A 20,412-nucleotide genomic window follows, 5' to 3' on the forward strand; every position below is an offset into this window, starting at 1 on the left:
CTGAAAGCGGGTTCCGCAGCTCGGGTAGCGTGCGGAGAAATAACATCGGTGATAACGCGTATTGGCGGTGTTTATAGGAAACATGGAGGAAGATGAAGAGGAAGACTACATGTCTGATTTATTTATTAAGTAAGTAGGCGGCGCCTTTTCTCTCTCTGAAGCGATTGTAACCGCGCGGAGCCCCCGCCCGCTGACGGGCTGCCCCGCTACCTTACAGGCAGGACGTGCGGCCGGGCCTGCCCATGGTGAGGCGGGTGAGGGAGGCTATGCAGAAAGAAGAAAAACAAAAAGAAGCCAACGAGAGGAACAGACAGAAGAGCGTAAAAGAAGAAGAAAAAGAGAGACGCGATTTGGTGTTGAAAAGTGCATTGGGTACTGAGAACAAAGGCTTCGCGTTGCTCCAGAAGATGGGCTACAAGAGCGGCCAGGCCCTTGGCAAAAGCGGTAAGCTTGTCACTGCAAGTGCATGCCTGGCTTTCTATTTTACAGACTCTGGCTGCCACTTCATTTGGAGACAGGGTCAATAAGTGCCTTTCCAAGAGCTCTGGCATTGCTGAACTGTGAATGTGTTGTGGCGGAACAAAAGATGAGAGCAAATCTCTAAAAACTGAAATAAAAATGCTACGGACTATCAAGAGATGTGAGGGAAGCAGCAGTACTTGCTGCTCAGTAAATGTTCTTCTACACGTGCATGCCTACAGGAATTGCACTAAGGGTGTTTTGATGGTCTCGTAAAGCTAATAGCATTCCAAAAAAGTCAGCCCCTTTCTTCGGGTTTATAGTTGGATTAAGAAGTGGTGCACACTGGCCTACCTTTATGAAGTCTTAATAAATGGAGTAAAATCAGTAAAACAAAGCATCAGTAACTGCAGTGCCAGTTCAGCCTCTCGCAGATAATCGGCAAATGAACTGGCCAAGAGAGATTCTTTTTATTCTTCATCTTTGTCAAGTTGTGAGATTCTAGAATGACAAGTGCTCCAGAAGGCTGTAACAAAGCAGTCTTTATCACAGGTAGGCTATACCTGTCAAGTCAACACATTTTTGTTTCAGTTGGGTAGCATCCTGAAAATAGTATATAGCAACCCAGCAGACAAGCCAAAAAAAAAAAAGAGGGAGTTCCAGTTCAGCTGGGTCATTTGTAATGTACTAAATGGACATTGATTTAGGGTTTTTTGACTTCTGAGCAATAAAATCACAAGAAAATGTCTGTATTTAATGGCAAAAGCAGCTTGCCTACTTGATTACACTGCAGAAATCATAGTTTGAGAAGGACCTGGCTTCTTAAATTGGCCTGTTTTTTCCCCCACAGGAGAAGGCATTGTTGAACCTATTCCTTTGAACATAAAAACAGGTTTGTTATACTTCCTAATTTACTTAGTTTGGGGTATCAGAGCTTCTCAACTGCTTACATTCATCTTTTGAACTTACATAGGCAGAAGCGGGCTTGGTCACGAGGAATTAAAAAAGCGAAAAGCTGAAGAAAAACTGGAAAACTATAGGCAAAAGCTTCATATGAAAAAAAAAGCAAATGAACAAGCTGCAGATCAGTTCAGGTAAAATGATGTTACTGATATTCCAACCAGTGTCTAAACAACTATTCTTTTTATGCTTTAAGTTTGGTTATTCTTTTGAATGAGAGGTAAGAGTTGAAATACAGAGTAATTGTTTCTCAGTTCTAAAGCAAAAGTAGATAAACACTGTAATGCTAAAGGTGTGTGCTGCATCATTTATTTTTGTTCATGTTAATAATGCAAATAATATACATACTAACTTTTTACAAGTCATTTGCAGCTGTTTAAATCTGAGAACCATGTCATCTTTTTTAATATAAAATCCACAGATAATCCTGAGCGATGTTGCTACAGTTGTAAAAATCAGGGTAAACGTGTTTACATTTTGTTGTTTATATTGTCTCCTTATTTGCTTGTTACACGTGGAGATAGAAAGCCTAGGGAAGACTATCTTTCACAGATGTTTAGCGAACCACTTTTGTATGTCTTATGAAAATCTGATGAAGAAAGTGTCCAGTGTAGTGTGATCAAAAAACCACTGTCTTGAAGGTATAATTCCCAAGAAACACGTGTGCTCCCACAGAAACAGATGTCAGAAGAACTTCTTAACTTCAACATTGTCCTGGTCTGGAAGAATTAGTAGGGCTAGAATCTTAGATGTTCTATTTCAGAAAAACTTACTGACTATAATGCATCTCACTGTTCATCTACCTGCTTATTTTAGCTATCTACTTTTTCTTAACAGAATAAGATTCAAAACGAAACAAGAAGAACGTAAGATGGAAGGGGACCTCCGAAGAAGCCAGAGGGCCTGCCAGCAGTTAGATATGCAAAAAGTGAGACACATTTTTGGGGGTTAGAAGGAAGGTTTAGGTTGGAGATACAGGGTACAAACAAAGTAGTCATTCAATTCTTGGAAGTTCTCAAAAATTGTGGGATAACTGGCCTGAAGTCTTGATGTTTGGCAACACTTCAGTCCTCTTAAAATATTTCAAAGTGTATGTTTGCACCATTAGGATATTTGAAGATGTACACCTACCTCATAGTAGCTTACGTGAGGACCGGTGTTCATTTGCATCACCAGAGCTCACCTGGTTTTGCTCCTGCATTTTTGTGGTTACTTTTGAGCTGTTCGCATATCTTTCAGTAACCGACGTCACACCACCCTAACTGACGGTGCTGTTTGCCTCCAGTGAGGGAGCAACATTATCACAGAATGGTTGATGTTGGATAGGGCTCTGGAGGTCATCTTGTCCAAGCCTCCTGCTTAAGCAGGGTCACCCACAGCAGGTTGTCCAGGACCATGTCCAGACAGCTCTTGAGTATCTCCAAGGATAGGGATCATCATGGAGGGAATCAGCAGATTCACCAAAGAAGCATTTAAACAAAAAAACAAACCCAAAATGAGGTACCTTCCACCTGCAAGGAGTAACATGGGTAAAAGCAGTGAACTACTGTAACTTTTGCCACTTGAAAACTTCAAGTGTATTTCTTTTCTCTGTTAGCCTGTTGGAGGTTAATACTGCCCCACAAGTTCTGCTAAGATTGTTTGATACTCTTTAATCTGCTTCATAGGAAGTTGGCTGAATTAATTCAGATCTCTGTGTTGATTCTTCTTCCTTTAACTTCACTTGAAGGGGATTAGGAGGCGCTGTGTGATCTCTTGACTGAATAACTGGGGGCAGCATGACTTCAGCTGATAAAAAAGCCTATCTGATCACAGCCTTGGTGTGAGATTATGTGGCTGTGTAGCCTTACACATACTGAATGTAGATGAAATAGAACCTTATATTAGCATGCATTTACTTGTTTTAAAAAAGTGAATAGTGCTTCTTGTGGACCACTGTACTTAGTCTCCCACTACATCTTTAGTGATTCTTGGTTATACTATGCAGGAAAGTTCTAAAACCTAACATCTCATCTATTAGAAATTGGTTTTATCAAGCATCTTACAAGAAAACCTACAATGGCAGATAATTTTCATCTAAATGCTTTATTATTTAAGGATATTGATGTTCCCAAGGAGACTTGGTATTGGCTAGAACCTGAAGAGGAAGATGACAAGGATGAGGAAGATAAGGAAGATGAATGCACAAGCTCAGATTTAAGCGTAAGCTCTACAACTAAATTACTGCTTGATTCAGAAGTAAATTTAATATTCCTCTTAAAAGTATGTATACATATACACATAAAGGATATATGTATACATGTCACTGTCTAAGCTGTAGTGAATGGCCTCTATGCAATCTTAGACAGTGATTTTTATAGCAGTTACGTGATAAAATATAAAACATTAAACCACTGATTTATTGCTTCTCTGTTTTGAAGCTGATCTTTGGAAAAAGTAGCCTAGAAATTAATTCTAAACATTTTGTGTCTTAGCCAAGACATGCAAGATCACATATTTGATCAAAGTAATTTGCTTTTGAGTTTTAATTTTTGGTGCCTCATCTCATGTATTGGACTCATTTTTTTGAATTGCTGAGTAATTTCTGAAAACGCTTCACAGATTATCTTGAGATGGGACACTGGAAATTCACTTTTTTTTGAGAACTAATTATACAGCTGTTGTTAGCTTTATGGATTTGATTTGCATAGATTAGGTCTGAACAACTTCACAAAAAAAATCATATACTTGAAATAAGGTAGCTGGGTCATATTTTTAGCACTCTTTTTCAGTGCAGGTTTATTAGCTGAAAAGAAGGATGAGCAAGCAACAGCCATTAACTTTCTGGAGATCATGAATTCCTGTGCCATTTGGGAAACTTCATGCCTTACTGAGTATTGTGTAGCTTTTACGTAGCAAAAGGTTAAACAATGTATTTTAGCAAAGCTAGTAGCTCTAGAAGGGTTTTGTGTCACATGAGCCCCAGATCTTTGCATACCTGTATGTATCTCTAGGTATCAGAAAAGCTACGCATCCTGACTGCCTATCTGAGAGAAGAGCACTTTTATTGCATTTGGTGTGGAACAACCTATGAAGGTGAGAGTAAAGCTGTCTTCTAAGTGTTGTACTTATGCAGCTAGACTTAAATAGTACAATATATCCTTTGTTTCTCTTACTGCAGTCTTTTAAATCTACATAGCAAATTTTCCTTCCAGGCTGCTGGGTTTTGCACAATACCCAAAGAGGGTAGAATTTGCGTTCACTGTTCTAAAACAAAGCTTGGAATTAATAACTTGCAAATCTTCTTGAATTCTATGTGACCTCCTTTACATGGATTCTTCCGATAATTCTAGCAACATTTTTTCCCTCCTGTGAGCTGGTATTACTTGCTTTTTCTCTGCTTATCCTGTAGATTCTGAAGATTTATCGTCAAACTGCCCTGGAGACAGTGCTGCAGATCACGACTAAAGCCTTTCTGAAGGAAGGAGTCCTAGATAAGTATGTGTGGTTCATAGTATCTTTTAGAAGGTTTGGAGCTGTGCCCTACTGAAGAATTCACACCAAAGTATGCAGAAGAATAGTAAACTCACATTTCTGAAGCATCTTACGGATTTTCTGCTTGATGCGCAATTTAATAGGAATTCAAACTTTGCCTTTATAATTGAACTACTTTAATTGAGAAGCAGGTTAAGCCTTCCATCCTCTTTGGTTATGCCCTGCCCAACTGAACGAAATCAGCTGATAATAAAATTCAGGTTTGAGTAAGGGAATAAATACTGGCTAGTTACTCTGTTCTACAATGTTACACAGTTTCTTTTCATCCTTACGTAGATGACTAAACATCAGACTTTTTTACACTGATGTTATTTGAATCAATATTCTGTTGTATCTAAAGATGCATATTTTGCATAACTAAATAGTACCAGTTCATGTTGTTGGGATTTTTTAATATAGAAAATACATTTTAATAGACCTTTTATTTTTAGGGAACAATAGTTGCTACTGTAAACAGTCACTAATAGAAACATACTGCTGAAGTATACAGATACTATGGGGGGGGAAAAAAAGTATCAAAACCTCACTATTACTTAACGGTAGGAATATTACGGTATTAGGGTGCTCCGTCCAGGAACTATAAAGGATATTCAGCCAAAGTCTGTCACAGTAATGTTCATATTGTAAAGTAGTTTTATGGGCAAAAGGGAAAAGGAAATTCAACTAGTGGTATTTTATCTGTGTCAAGATACCATTTCTCACAGATCTTGACCACTGCAAGGAAATACTAATTAGCCCAGGATAGTGCAATGCCCTATGTATCACAGCCAGGGATCATGTTAGGAAAGCCAAAGCCCTGATAAAATTAAATCCAGCCAGGGATGTCAAGGGCAACAAGAAAAGCTTCTGTAGGTACATCAGAGATAAAAGTAAGATTAGGGAAAATGTGGGCCCTATCCAGAAAGAAACAGGAAGCCTGGTTACCCAGGACACAGGAAAGGCTGAGGTACTCACGTGACTTTTTTTGCCTTGGTCTTCAGCGGCACATGCTCCAGCCACACTGCCCAAGTTGCAGAAGGCAAAGGTAGGGACTGGGAGAAGGAATAAGTGCCCACTGTAGATCAGGTTCAAGACCATCTGAGGAACCTGAAGGTGCACAAGACCATGGGACCTGATGGGATGCATTGGCAGGTTGCGAGGGAGCTAGCAAATGAAGTTGTTAAGCTACTCAAATTACGGGTGTTCAGCCTGGAGAAGAGAAGGCTCTGGGAAGACCCTATAGCAGCCTTCCAGTGCCTAAAGGGGGCCCTCAGGAAAGCTGGAGAGGGACTTTGTACAAGGGCCTGTAGCAACAGGACAAGGGGGAATGGCCTTAAACTGGAAGAGGGTAGGTTTGGATTAGATATAAGGAAGAAATTCTTTACTGTGAGGGTGGTGAGGCACCGGCACAGGTTGCCCAGAGAAGCTGTGGCTGCCCCATCCCTGGCAGCATTCAAGGCCAGGCTGGATGGGGCTTGGAGCAGCCTGGGCTGGTGGGGGGTGTCCCTGCCCCTGGCAGGGGGTTGGACCAACACAAACTATTCCGTGATTCTGTATTTGTAATTTATGGTGGGGGGAGGGGGAGAACACAAACAACTTCAGGCCTTACAAAAGGATGTAAAATCAGATTTTTATTTAGCAACACATGTTTGCAGCACATGAGCAATGATTTCCATAAGAATATAAAAATCACTATGCATTAATTTATATTACTCTTTTTATCCAAGCACCCACTTTACCCCATGTAACATTTCAGAAAATGCGTACAGTATTTTACTACACATAGTGCCTATTTTTCTGCTTAGAAGTATCTGCTCATTTTTTCCTTTATGGAGTTAGGTGGGCTCCACACTAATGAACAGTTTGAGAAGATACAGCTCAAGCACAAACATCTGAAGCACCAGTGTGCCTGTTTCTTCTTCCTGCTCCCGACCACCCCACACACAATTCTTCCAGTCCAGGCAAGTCTGAACTCTTGGAAGTATATAACTAGAAAGAGTAACAAGTAAACTGCTGTTACCTTTCATGGGGCTGAAAGTAAGGCCATCAAAAGTGTTCAGTGTGCTCATTAAATATTACAACAATGGATTAAATCCTAGGAGTATGGGAGAGAGTTTATGGTGCACTCTCAGCACAGGATTTCAAATGGTGACTGCTGCAGACACTGGAAGAATTGTGGTGTATTAAGAGCAGCTTAAGTGTTCCTTTCAGAAAAAAACCTCCAACCCTTCAAAACCTAAGGTTTTCAAAAATCTAGAACAACTATAACTAGATTTCCTAGAAGCTGAATGTTTCACATGCAAATTCAAATGCTTACTTTAAAAGTATGTATTTTAACATACTGAAGGTGCTATGTGTTCAACAGCTGTGTAGAGGTAAGAAAGTTTACCTTAAAGAACTGAAATTAAGTGAAGAATAACCCACACCTATTCTTAATATCTCTTACACGAAAATTAGTCTTGGTAGTGGTGGGAGCAGTCTAGTAATTATTGAAAACATCACTGAACAAATCAGAAAGGTTTGAGTCACATACCAGAAGATGGCACTTCTTCCATGGAAAGCGGTAGGTAACCTCAGCTGATGATGCTTGCAGCACACATTAAGAGCATGGATACAGGGAGGGATTTGCCACAGGCCAGTTGTGCTCAACATCAACTTAATATTCTAAGAGACAAGGACTAGGTTTTGTACAATATTTTGTACAGTATAGTTCAGCTCATCCACAACCTGTGTTTCCAGGTAAAAACAGCAAGTGATCGCTTGCAGAAGTACGCTGTCCTGATCCACAGCTGAAGTGCGTGGATGGTGATGTGACCCTTCTGGCTGATGAGCTCCTCAATGGCAGGAAGGCAAAACACCAAGGAAAAGACCTGTCTTAAGTCTTGCAGTTGCTTTTGGCTTTCAGTTTGAAGAGACATCAAACTGGATTTAAACAGTCTTGAAAGCCTTTTAAAAGCGCATTTACTGAGTATGAGTTTCACGTAAGTTGGTTTTAACAGCAGATTTAAAAAACTTCAGTATTTCAGATGCAGAGTATCTTGCTGAAGCCTGTTTTGAAAGCATCTTTTTGATTATGGGTGCCTGCAGAAAGAAAGTAGTGTCAATAAATTACTTTTTTATAAGTAAATAAACTGAAGTAATTATTAAAATCTCATACCTTTGTTAGAAATTGGTTGGTGAAGCCCTCTGGAAGTTGACCTTTTCTAACATCATGCCATATCTGAAATTCATATAAGCGAACAGTTGCAGTATGTTTTTATTTATTATATTTTGCATCTCACTGTGATCCATATAGTTTACGGAAGTAATCAAAATACAATCTACAAAAAAGCCAAGACTTCAAAAAAGAAAGTAACTGTAAATAGTTTGAAAGTTTTTTCTATTTAGTCGTACTGTGTTTTGGGTTTATGTTTTTCATCAACTGTTGTCCCTTTTTAAGCTTAAAAGCTTCACACTCTGTGCTTGTTTCAGCAATCCTCTCTCTATTTGAGAACCATTACCCTTCTCTCCCTAATTTAAAAGTAGTGGGTTTATATCCTCTTACCCCATTAAAATAAAAAAATGCAAGATTATTGAATTTCCTACTTTGGATGCTACTCTTTGCAAGCCAAGCAGGTATGCTCCCTCCCTTTTACCTTGTTCAGTGCCACACGCTTATTTCTGTGTCACAACACACTACATGGAGTTCAAAGCAACTACCATACAGAGGATTTCTAATTGTATGCTTCAGAAACCCTTACTGGGTAACAACTAAGACCATCCTAGGACTTTCCATGCATATGACTTCCCCACCTGCCTACAGACACAAGATTTTTATACTTTAAGGAAACAAAACTAAATAATTCATCCTGCCCTTGTGACTGTAAACGCTGTGGACACATTTGCACAGTTGGCTGTCAGCAGGAACAAGACAGCTTAACAAATACTACAGCGTAGCTCAAGAGAAGTCTGCAGGTCCCTTGATGATGAAAAAAGATCCTGAACCAATTTGTACTAGGTATAACTCACTCAAACTGCAAACCTGCCAGTCAGGCAGACACATTGTTACGGTTTTCTCACCTTGGCAGAAGGCCCACGCTAACTGTTCAAGAGCTTCTGGGTCCAGCAGTGTACCTTAGCTTACAATTACTTTGAACAAGGTACTGGGCAGCTACCTCGCTGTCCTACAAATACATAGGTTTGAGCATACAAGTTGCACTAATAATGTACAAAGTACCAAGAAAAAGCAAGAGACACATAAAAGATCTTCAAAAGAAATTTAGGTAACACTCATTTTCTTTTTGAAGTAACATCTTTTTCAATTAAAGCTACATATTCTAAATCACACTTGTTTTCAGTTTGGGAAACTGTGGGTGGTTTGCCTTGACAGAAACTTTGTTCTTGGGACACCGTGCGGTGAAGATGGGAGCATGGCAGAGACAAAACTCTCACATTCTAAAATGAGAAAAATATTCCCTTCAAATACTCTGATGAAACAAAAAGATTTATCAGAAACCTTTGATCTTTTTTGCTAGACATTATTCTTTAGCATGCTCAGGCTTTAATGTCAGTAGGACATAAGTGAAATAAACCCAGTAATACTTCTTTTCTTCAGTTGCTACATTTCAACCAAGCTGTGATGACTTACCAGCCTTTCAGAAACAAATCAAATGGAAAATGTAGATAGAGGCAGTACTCTAGATACACAGATTCCTTCTAGCACACAGTCAGCATGCAATACCAGCAGCAAGGCAAAACAATGACAGACTTTTTTTTTTTACCTTTTTTTTTTTTTTAAAGATTACATACCTTAGTTTTCTCATGGCAACTGTACGCTGCAAGAATTTCAAACCAAATTAATCCCAGTGCATAAATATCTACTTCCTTTCCATAGCTGTCCCCAAACTACAAAGATTAGAAAAACACAGGTGTGAAATCCAACTGGACATCCTTAAAGCAAAATTATTATGTCACATTAAACACACTGAAATTAAGACTTCTACAGACCTATACCGATAATGCATGCCAGTATCTCTGTCACAAATAATAAACCAAAGGACTCTAATGCCACACTTAACAGAGGTCCTGAATTCAAACTGAAATACATGGCTGGCAGCCTGGCTTTGCAAGAGCATTCCTTACAGCATGCAGTGTCGGACCCTGCGGGCTAGCACAGCAAGATAAAACCGACCACACTTGCAGAGAGCTTTCTCTACAACATAGTTACCCACTTACACACTCATACCAGGGAACTTTAGGCAACTGGGTTTAGTGCCGAGATTAGGATTGAGAACATTCAGTGCTGAGTTTATAATGCCAATCTAGCAGGATAATTACCTGTTCTGGTGCCATATATGATTTTGTTCCTCTGTTCTCAGTCAGAGTCTCATTTGCCGCAGAAGTCACAAGACCGAAGTCACCTATTTTTATTTTATCTTCACGTGATATGAATAGATTCTGAGGCTATACATATATATTTAAAAAAAAAACAAACACCAAATGACCAAGGTTTCTTGTCAAGCATAATCAGCCACATGTGTTCCCCATAAAGTTTTATAATTATTCACAAAAATTAGCATTAAGAAACTGATGGGGTGGGAAACAGAAAAAAGCGCAACTGATTTTTAAAAACAAACTACATTCAAAGTAGTATACGCCACAGTAACTGCAACTTCTTTTTCCCAACCAGTTTAGCCATAACAGTATCATGCTCCAGTGCTCTTCAAATACATCGTGCATGTAACATTTCATATCCAGAAGTGGGTTTTAGCCTTCAGTCCTAGCCCTGGGATTTGATATACATGGGCAAAGCATTTAGGCTCACATGGAATTTCACTCAAATCATAGTTTCTCCTAGGCACAGCAGGATTAGCTGTGCTAAGTCAACTGCAGGATTAAGGCTTAATACAGGCACCCCATCTTTTAAGTTTTCATTGAACTTCCCATTTTTAAACTGGACAAAGTCATAAGCAACTAAAAATAGAATTATACGTATTTGGATGAAGTTCCCCAAAGAAGACAAACTACATTTTTGAACATTACCGAAACAAAACCAAATAGCCTTATGCTATTGTTTGTGCAAAGAAGCTCCAGTGTTCTGTAAGGCCAGGAGAGACTGAATATTTAACAGGAAGACCTCTGTGTCAGGAATGCCCCGTCCAGTTCTTCTGTTGAAGTTCAACCGCGTCCACGCAGATTTAGTACAGCACCTATACCTGGCTACGCTATGTGAAGGCTCTTCATGCCAGGCACAAGTGGGACTCATCTCAGCTTGAACCTAACCTGCAGCTTTGATTCTGGGCCACGGAGATCTCTGGCTGGCCAAGCATCTAAATAGACAGCAAGTCGAAGTGAGAAGGAAAGCTCCCACATTCAAATGCAGGCAGACAAGTTAACAGGGCTTGGAAGTAGGCTGCAGCCAGATGCCACGGGTAAGGGACTGGGGCAGCAGAATCACAGGAACAGCGAAAAGCAGAGACTGAGCTGAGATGGAAATAAAGAGGGACTGAAGGAGCAAGAAAATACAAAGCACAGAGAGTAGGAAGAGCTAAGAATTGAGGGCTGAGAAGGCACTTCCTGGGCCTCTTTTTCCCAGGCACCTAGAGAAAATGGTGTCCCTTTGTGGTTCATTCCAGTTACTGTAGCAATAAGCCTGCTAGAAAAGCTGTGGAAGATACAAAGACTCTACCAGCGGGCAGCGACCATGAACCAGAACTACACTGTGAATGGAAAATGCTAAGATTTCTACCTGTGGCTCAAGAAGTCCATAAACTTTAGGCTACTGGAAGTTTTGAGAAGAAGGGAATACGCATTAAGGACATATCACTGTGTCACATCTCAGCTCTAATACTCTCTAGGTGTCTGGAATTAGCCACTATATGAAGAGAACAGCATCCTAGATCTGCATTTAATGTCACCCACTACAGCCGTTCTTAGGAATGCCACGGCATGATGACTTTTTCCCAAAGCAAGTGATTTAAAATGCTGTAAGCAACATTATAGCTGGCATATGAAGCCCTGAAGGCTTGAAACTTTGTCCTTTTTAATCTTTATATTGAAATAAAATCTTACAATTGTGCACTTGTAGAGATTGAAATTCTACCCAAAAAAGTAGCATTCAAATATTTGTACGCGTACGTGGTATAAGAGCAAGTAGAATATGTTGTTATCAAATACAGCATATATTAGGATAAACTATCCCTTTACAATATGGCAAAAGCAAACTTCCTAGACTCAACTTATCACTTTCTTCTAATTATTTTATGAGGTAAAGTTAGTATTTCTTTTTCTAATAGGTAGTCTTGTGACCCAGTAACACATAGTACACTGAAAATGCCTGTTAACTGATGGCTACTGATTTTTTGTACTACTGCATTCTGAGATCCTCCAGTTTACCTTCCAACTTTTATCCTAAAGTTGGAAGTTCAGCCAGTTGCTGAAAAATAATTAATCACTAGCAATATCAGAAAAGGCATGCTACTAGGGTACATAATAGACTAAACAAAGACTAGAATGATTTTACATTTTTTGAAATATCCATAAGTACTACTTATCTAATTTTTTTTATTACCTATCCTACTCACCTTGAGGTCTCGATGAATTAACCCTTCAGAATGAATATATTTCACTCCTTCCAGTATTTGTAAAAATTTGTTTTGTGCCATCTCATGATACTTTCGGTCTTGTCTATTCTTTTCAATCCAGTTGTCCAGTGTCCCTTGTTCACAGAATTCCATTTGAATGAAAAGACAGAGAACTTCATCTGACTTCTGCCTGCAAAACAAAACCACATACCACACTGAAATTGGCAAGATACAATTCCTCACAAGCCACGCATGATTCTCAAATTCCTCTTCTTTAAAAAAAACCCAAACTTTCTGTTAATTAATTATTATTAATTTTGGAGTTCCACCAAAAAAAGTCTGCAAGTCCCTTGATTTTGAAAAAAGATCCTAGACCAATTTGTACTTGATATAAATAAATTAAACTGCAAACCAAAGAATCCCTGCTCAGTTGCTACATACCCCTGGAATATTCCTAATGTTTTGTTTGTTTCCTTGATCACATTGAAAGTTTCCTAAGTGCCCAAATTCCACTCCCTTCACAGCTAAAGTTATGTCCTATACAGGAAGAAATAGCACCGTTCTTGGCTCCCATCTCGCCCTCTAGGAACTGCTGCAAGTCCCTGGCAGGTATTCTCTACTCCACTGAACAAGCACAGCATTAGGCTCCCTCTCGGACCCAGAGCGGTCACGTTCTTTCAAACTGTCCCTTCAAGAAGGTAGTGCAGTGACCATCTTTGACATCAGTCTGTGACTTAGAGAAACCCCTCTGGCAGCTGGAAATTTGGATTAAATATATTCACCCACCTGACAGCCTCACACTTTCCAGAAGAGTTCCCTCACCATCAGCCCATAGGACGGACTGAGGCTAGAGATGGTGAGCGGAAGGACAACATGAAGAGGAGGCGGCATCCCTTTTTCCTACTTGTGCTGTACAATCTGAGTGCCCTGGAATAAAGCCACTGAAAATGCACCAAGTGGCTCAGCACTCTGCAGCCTTGAGGTCAGGGCACTAAACGGAATTCCAGGCTGGGACCTCAGCTTTGAGGACTTTTTTTTCTGTCTTTTACCCAATAACCGTACAATATAAAGTGCATAAGTGATATTGAGACTCCAACATATTAATGGTTGGGTTTTGACATGAGACTTTTTTACCCCCATTTTATTCCTCATTTACTGAGCACACTGGACAGAAACCATGCCAATCATAATTTTGAATCCATTAATATTTTATGGCTCTGTGTAAGTGTGGCAACCCATTTGAAGGGTATGAGTTTACAGTTAGTGAAAAAAGCTTACCACAGAAGCTTTGAAAAGTTAATAATCTAAAAGCCTTAGTGTTGAAAGACTACCTCTAAATTAAAAAGCATTTTATTTTGTATTTCTGTTATCAACAACCAAAACTGTTTCAGGCATCATGGTTAAAATGCTAACTAAAGACAGTTAAATTTGAGAGCTACTGGCTCACCAGTACTTATTAAATAAAAGGATAAAAAGGAAACTTCCAGTCACAAATGTGGCAGTCAGCTGCCAGATGATTTTTTCATTTCTGCTGCTAATTCTAGCCCAAATTCTGAGTTCTATGTTCTTACACTCCTGTATAGATTCAGCAAGTTCTGTACATTGAGAGAGAGAAGATAAAATTACATAGTGTACCTTATTCACCAAGGAAAAGATATAAATATACTTAATTATATATGACCTGCTGCTGAGAAGTACTGTGCCTTTTTTCTTAACATTAAATATGTAAGTATGTGCATTTATATTTGTATAATGACTTATAACCAATCATCAGCCTTTCTTTTTACAATACAAAGTTAATTATGGCAAACATGTTTGAGTGCAAACTACTATCTTGTAGTTACCTTGAGTCTGGATAAGTTACATGGTCAAACCCTTTCCAGCTACAATAATACCGTACTATGTTCTCGTGGTCAAGTCTTGCAAGTTCTTTTACTTCACGCTTTACATTCCTGTTTGGGGGCGGGGGGAAGAAAACACAAAACAAATGGCATTTTCCTATAAAAATGTAATACTAAATTAAATAAAAGTCATGGTATCAAGTAGCAATATCACACAGTTTATATTAATTTAGAAAAAGAATATAATATTCTCCTTCACACAAGTTCAAAACTGAGTTACAAATTCTGTAGGGTTTCTTTCATCTATGTGCTCAATTACTCTAAGCGCAAAAATATTTCAGCCATATTTTAAATGAAAGCCCCGCTCAAAAAAAGCCAAAAAAAACCAGATAGTTGCAATACATAATTATATTAAGGTTGGTCAGGCATCATTTCCCCTTGATGAATCCGTGTTGACTGCTCCTGATAACCCTCTTTTCCTCCACATGCTTAGAGATGACCTCCAGGATGTCATCCGACATTCCATCACCTTTCCAGGGATGGAGGTGAGGCTGACGAGCCTGTGGTTTCCTGGGTCCTCCTTCTTGCCCTTTTTCAAGACTGGAGTGACATTGTCTTTCCTCCAGTCCTCAGGCACCTCTTCTGTTCTCCATGACCTTTCAAAGATGATGGAGAGTGGCTTGGCAATAACATCTGCCAGCTGCCTCAGCACCCAGGGGTGCCTCCCATTGGGGCCCGTGGATTTGTTCATGTTAAGTTTGCCTAAATGATCTTCAACCTGATTCTCCTCATCCAAAGGGAAATCTTCCTTTCTCCAGACCTCCCCTCTTGCCTCCAGGGTCTAGGATACGTGAGGGCCAGCCTTGGCAGTGAAGACTGAAGCAAAGGTGGCATTCAGTAACTTTGCCTTCCCTGTGTCCTTTGTCACTAGGGCACCACCCTCATTCAGCAGTGGGCCCACATTTTCCCCAGTCATCCTTTTCCTGCTGGTGTACTTGAAGAAGTCCTTCTTGTTGTCCTTGACATCCCTCACCAGGTTTAATTCCAAATGGACCTTAGCCTTCCTCGTCACATCCCTGCACGTTCTGACAAAGTACCTATATTCCTCAAGTAGCCTGTCCCTTTTTACCGCATTCTGTAAAACGTTCCATTTGAGTTTTCCCAGAAGCTCCCTGCTCATCCATGCACATCTCCTGCCCCCTTTCCTTGATTTCCTGCTCACAGGGATGCACCAGTCTTGAGCTTGGAAGAAGCGATGCTTGAATATTAGCCAGCTCTCTTGGATCGCCCTACCATCTAGAGCCCTAACCTATGGGTGATATATAAAGCTTTCTCCAATTACAAACCACAAAATGTATTACTTTCATTTTTCTCTATTTTCCCTAATTATAGTCTAATTATGCATTACTGATATGTAAATTTCCACTGTCAATTAACCTGTCAAAAGTAATAGTACTGCTTCCGATTTTTTATTATTGGCAAGTTTTCTTCAGACACATTTTGCAATATGAATAACTAGAGCATTAGTGTGCTCAGGAAAAGTAGAACTCACTTAAACAAATCTACTTTTTTACAGCTGCATTTAAAATTATTCCAGTGCATGCAAAAATTAACAAAGTTGCATGCCATTTTCAGCTTCATTTGGAAACAAAGAAAACAGTTCACCAGAAAGAAGGGACAATTAATAGTGAAAACTGCTTAAATGCTCCTAGTATTATTAGAGACAAAACAAAGTACTGAAATCTTGACAAAGGTTGTCCTAAAATAGGAACCAGAAGTAAACATACAGTACTTACTTTGTGAAGTGAACTCGTTTGACTGCATAGGTTCTCTCATCAAGCTTTGCTGTTGCTTTGAAAACATTCCCAAAACCGCCTTCACCAATACATTCTATATTTGTAAAGGTCTCAAGAAGTCTTAAAAAAAAAAAAAAAAAAATCATAAAACTTCAGTATACTTAACACTAAATTTACAAGATATATGAATGATATTGACAGTTCTAATACATCTGCTAAAATATCATTCTGCAGGAATCACCCAGCACCTATACCACCCAAATCATAGTCTGGAAGATTAGAAAACCAAGGGAAACACAGCCTTGAAAGCATGTAGCGCCATCTCACACCTTCACACAAATGACTTTCAGTTGTAAACATTAAATACCATTGCATGTCAGTTGCTATACTATATTTGAAATTTCCAGAAAAAGAAAAACTAGTATTCTCAAATACCAATTTTCTTTGGAAGTTATTTTAACAGCAGTACTTTCCTACATTTTATTGTAAATAAGAAAACAAATCTAGACCACTGCATATTGTAATTGCCGTAAAGATCTTATTAAAAAAAAAAATTCCTCCTTACCTTTTATTGACAGTGTATGGACTTCCATTCTTCTCACTGGTATTTGTGTCCAAGTCTGGCACACTTTCATCTGAATCTGACATCTTTTCCTCCTCTTCCTTGTTTCTTGCATTATCAAAATTAGCTGCCAATTTTCTTTAACAAGGATAAAAGCGAAACTTATAATGAGCAGGTTTTCTAATACGTGACAAAAGAAAAGAAATGTACCTCCCAGTAGCAGCATTTCTTTGCTAGATACAGAAACACTGAAATGGTTTGCAATACGGTTTATGGGAGACAGCAACCCAGAAATAAACACATACCTTTTGGGTTTCAGGGCAGAACTTTGTGCGTGTCTCTACATGAAAAACAGAGAAAACCTAATTAAGACATTCTGGATATTTTCACTATACTTTAAAACATGTTTAAAGTTTAAACACATTTGTTTAAAACGTGTCTGAGAACGTATCTAGGAATCATCTATAAATGCATTCATAGCTTACGTAACCAATGTAATAAGAATGAAACCATATCTTAGCTTAAGATTTTTCACATATGCTATGTATGACATCATCATTCTTCCCACAGAAAAACAGGATCTTCATCTGCTGCCTTTCCTTGGCAGTACTGCCCCCCTGGTCAACAGTACATCAGGTGGGTCCACAGTACAGAAATAAATGAGTATTTTAACTCATTTATTAATTAACTCATTTATTAATAAGTTAACAGTAAGAAAGTACTGAATATTCTTAGGAAAAACACACATGTTTTCTAGTGATTAGTGGGTAAAGGAACAAATTGATACTATACCTGAGAACGTGAAGGGTTTTCACATACTGCCATGTTTTTCATTTTTCCTACCAACTTTGCAGATGAGTCTTCAAAGCAAATACTGCTGTTACTAAAAAATAATAGACTAGTTTTAGGTGAAAGTAACACAATCATAAACAAAATTATTGCCATAAGAAAAAATACATAGCTTTCAAAAGCAAACCGTGAAAAACCACTAACAATTGTGACTGATTTAAACTACAAAACTTTATGCTGGAAAGCTAATAAAACAGTAAATTTTGTAATACACTCCTCTATTTCTATGATATCACAATATCTAGATATCTATATGATACTTATTCTACTATATCATTTAATTAAATAGGTTAAATACAGATGTTTATTTTAAGGCAGTGCAGCCACCTCTAGCGTTGTATGTACCAGCTTACTTTACAGTCGCACAAAGAATACAAAAGAAGTGGTAGTGGCACTACAGTCAAATTAACTGCTGGCTTCAAAAGGCTTGACCTAGAGTTACTAAACCACAAATGAAAATTTATATGCATGTTTTTTTTTTCTTCCACTAAGAAAATCTTCCCTTCGGTGGAAGTGACTATTTATGGAGAATGAAAGAGGGGAAAAAAAAAAAGGGGGGGGGAAAAAAAGTAGAAGAAACAAGCAGTATGTGGAACAGAGGAATGTACAGAAATTTAATTATACTGAGTTTACACGAGTGTCACAATAGGAAAACAAGTGTTAAAAATGGCATGAAATAATGCTGCTGAATGAGGTAGGTTATTCTGTTGACATCACAGTAAAAATGCTTCTGAAAGAACTACTCATGGCAAAATATAAATATATCAGAAAGTTCTAAAATTATTATAAGCTAACCCATAAGGGCTCAAATTAAATTGCACAAGTAAAGCAAATGTTGCTCTGAAATCTAAAAAATATAAGCTCAAATTAAATGGCTTTATACTGGAATAAATAAACTATGACAGATTTTAATTAGAGCTAGATCACATGACCCTCTAAGATTCGTAAATACATTTTGTGATCACATTACCAGTGAACCCAACTTACCTCAAGCCAGACTGAGTTGGCACTTGAGGGGAATTACTATGTTCAGTAAATGTAGAATTGTTATTAGTTTTTTCAAATCCTCTCTGGAAAAAAAAAACAACAACAAGAATTGTTAAAAAAAATCACGTAAAAAAAATAAATCCCTCCTGCAAAAGATGCCATCCAAAGAGGGGGGAGGGAAGATGACAGGGTCTCTAAGTGGAAGTTGTTAACCACACTGAACATTCAAAACCTTGCAGATAGAGGAGTGAAACACAGGGCCCTGTCACAGTGAGCATTTTCCCACCCATACTGAGACTACGTAGACACATTTGCAAAGTTGAGTCTGGGATCTATTAAAAATCAAGATGAGTAACAATTACAGGCAAATGTTTTCATTGTTTACTGCATATGCATTTGCCTATGTGGAAAACAAGATATATGTAGGCTTTGGTATATGTAATTGGCAGAACTGAAAATCTGAGTCTGTACAAAAAGACATTCAGTGTCTTCAGTGTGAAAACTGCAAAACCTGGATTACTAAATCAGGGTCATCTAAAAAAATTAATCCTAAACACGCAGTAGAGGTTCTCCCCCCCCCCCCCCCCCATTTCATAAGAGCATAAATGTAACATTAAAAGCAACACCTACAATTGTTACAAACCATAACCTGACACAAAGTGAATAAAACTTAAGAGTTTGTTTCAGTGACAGCCAAACAAAAACTTTTTTGTTTTGTTCAGGAGTACTGGGCCTTTACTACTTTTTGCTTGTTACATTTTGGTTTTTTACTCAGGCATCACTGCGAATTAATAAAAATTAAAACCTAACCAAAACAACCCACCCCAAATTTAGAATTGCCCCAGAGGTCCTGCTTCAGGTAGTAAGTTTCAGACTGTAATGAAAATGCAAAGACCCAAAAGCTCTTAACACAGGAAAATAGTAAGGAAGGATCCTAGAGCTATAACAGGCCATTAATTACACAGTTAACTTAAAAACAACAATAAAAGCAGCACTAAACAGCCAAATAATGAAAAAAGTACTTAAAAAAAAAAAGATTTCTTTCCTCCTCCATAATGTCCTTCTTCCCTTTAAACTATACTTAATTAAGTTAGTTCATATGTACTGTTCTATGCATTTCAGAAGTGGGTTTGGATCTCTGTTAGAATTGTGATAGCTTTTTTACACATATGGAAATAAAACTGCCAACATGAAGATTACAGCTTTGCTCTCCAGAGGATGGTGTTAGCAATTGCTTTGCTAGACTCTGCCTTGGAAGACTACAGAAGGCAAGTCCTGTTGATTCTCACTCCTGCTTTTGCCTTTCTCACATTTCACAACAAATTTTTGATCCAACAGAAGGCAGCAAGAGATTTATGTTCGTAGCCAGTCAGCTCAACAACACTTCATGTGGGACACAATCAGTATATTAAGAGTATTCAGGATTCAGTAATTTTTAATATATGCGCATCCTTGAATGACAACGTATCGGTCCATATTCTGAAATACACAGAAATATCAACTATGATATTTTTTTAAATCCTGTATTTAAATATAAAACCACAAAAATTTTACCAACAGAATCCTGTAGCCCAACCAACCCACCAAAATATGGATTCTTTCCCTCTTAAGTGGAATCCATGGAATGTGTTTTAAAGACAATGAAGAAGCCTATTCAAAGATTGAAGATACAAGAATTAAACTTATGTCTTAAGGCTAAATATAGCACATACTATATGAATGCCTTGCTTATCGAGCTCCTCAATCGCTTGCTTTGCAGCAGCTTGTTTTGCAGCAGCTAGAGAAGTTCCAGTGCCACTTCCATACACAAAACCACTAACTGTACAGCTACAGAAAAATCTGTAAAATACAACAAGGAGTAAAGTCTTACATCACAAATGACA

The 20,412-nt window shown here is 38.4% G+C and overlaps 2 protein-coding genes across 6 annotated transcripts in view; one reads left to right on the plus strand and one right to left on the minus strand.

Moving 5' to 3' along the window:
- Positions 1 to 8,509, plus strand: GPATCH11 (G-patch domain containing 11). The gene is made up of 9 exons (XM_055816503.1): positions 1 to 129; positions 218 to 444; positions 1,310 to 1,351; positions 1,433 to 1,553; positions 2,257 to 2,347; positions 3,517 to 3,621; positions 4,413 to 4,494; positions 4,811 to 4,896; positions 7,672 to 8,509. The coding sequence occupies exons 1-8, from the start codon at positions 83 to 85 to the stop codon at positions 4,864 to 4,866; spliced, it is 771 nt and encodes a 256-aa protein (XP_055672478.1). The 5' UTR covers positions 1 to 82; the 3' UTR covers positions 4,867 to 4,896; positions 7,672 to 8,509.
- The window catches only part of EIF2AK2 (eukaryotic translation initiation factor 2 alpha kinase 2), a 21,875-nt gene continuing 8,011 nt past the window's right edge, over positions 6,549 to 20,412 (minus strand). For 4 of the 5 annotated variants that reach the window (XM_013300245.3, XM_027788506.2, XM_055816498.1 and 1 more), the window contains 12 exons: positions 20,242 to 20,368; positions 18,530 to 18,612; positions 17,486 to 17,576; positions 16,999 to 17,033; positions 16,697 to 16,831; positions 16,132 to 16,251; positions 14,339 to 14,446; positions 12,495 to 12,684; positions 10,249 to 10,374; positions 9,721 to 9,816; positions 8,090 to 8,152; positions 6,549 to 8,013 (listed from right to left, as the gene is read on the minus strand). In XM_013300245.3, the coding sequence (XP_013155699.2) occupies positions 7,894 to 8,013; positions 8,090 to 8,152; positions 9,721 to 9,816; positions 10,249 to 10,374; positions 12,495 to 12,684; positions 14,339 to 14,446; positions 16,132 to 16,251; positions 16,697 to 16,831; positions 16,999 to 17,033; positions 17,486 to 17,576; positions 18,530 to 18,612; positions 20,242 to 20,368 (1,294 nt within the window). In that variant the 3' untranslated portion in view covers positions 6,549 to 7,893. The other variant, XM_055816501.1, reaches the window with a different exon arrangement.

This window comes from Falco peregrinus, chromosome 11 (assembly GCF_023634155.1).
Source record: "Falco peregrinus isolate bFalPer1 chromosome 11, bFalPer1.pri, whole genome shotgun sequence".
In the NCBI taxonomy this organism is placed as follows: domain Eukaryota; kingdom Metazoa; phylum Chordata; class Aves; order Falconiformes; family Falconidae; genus Falco; species Falco peregrinus.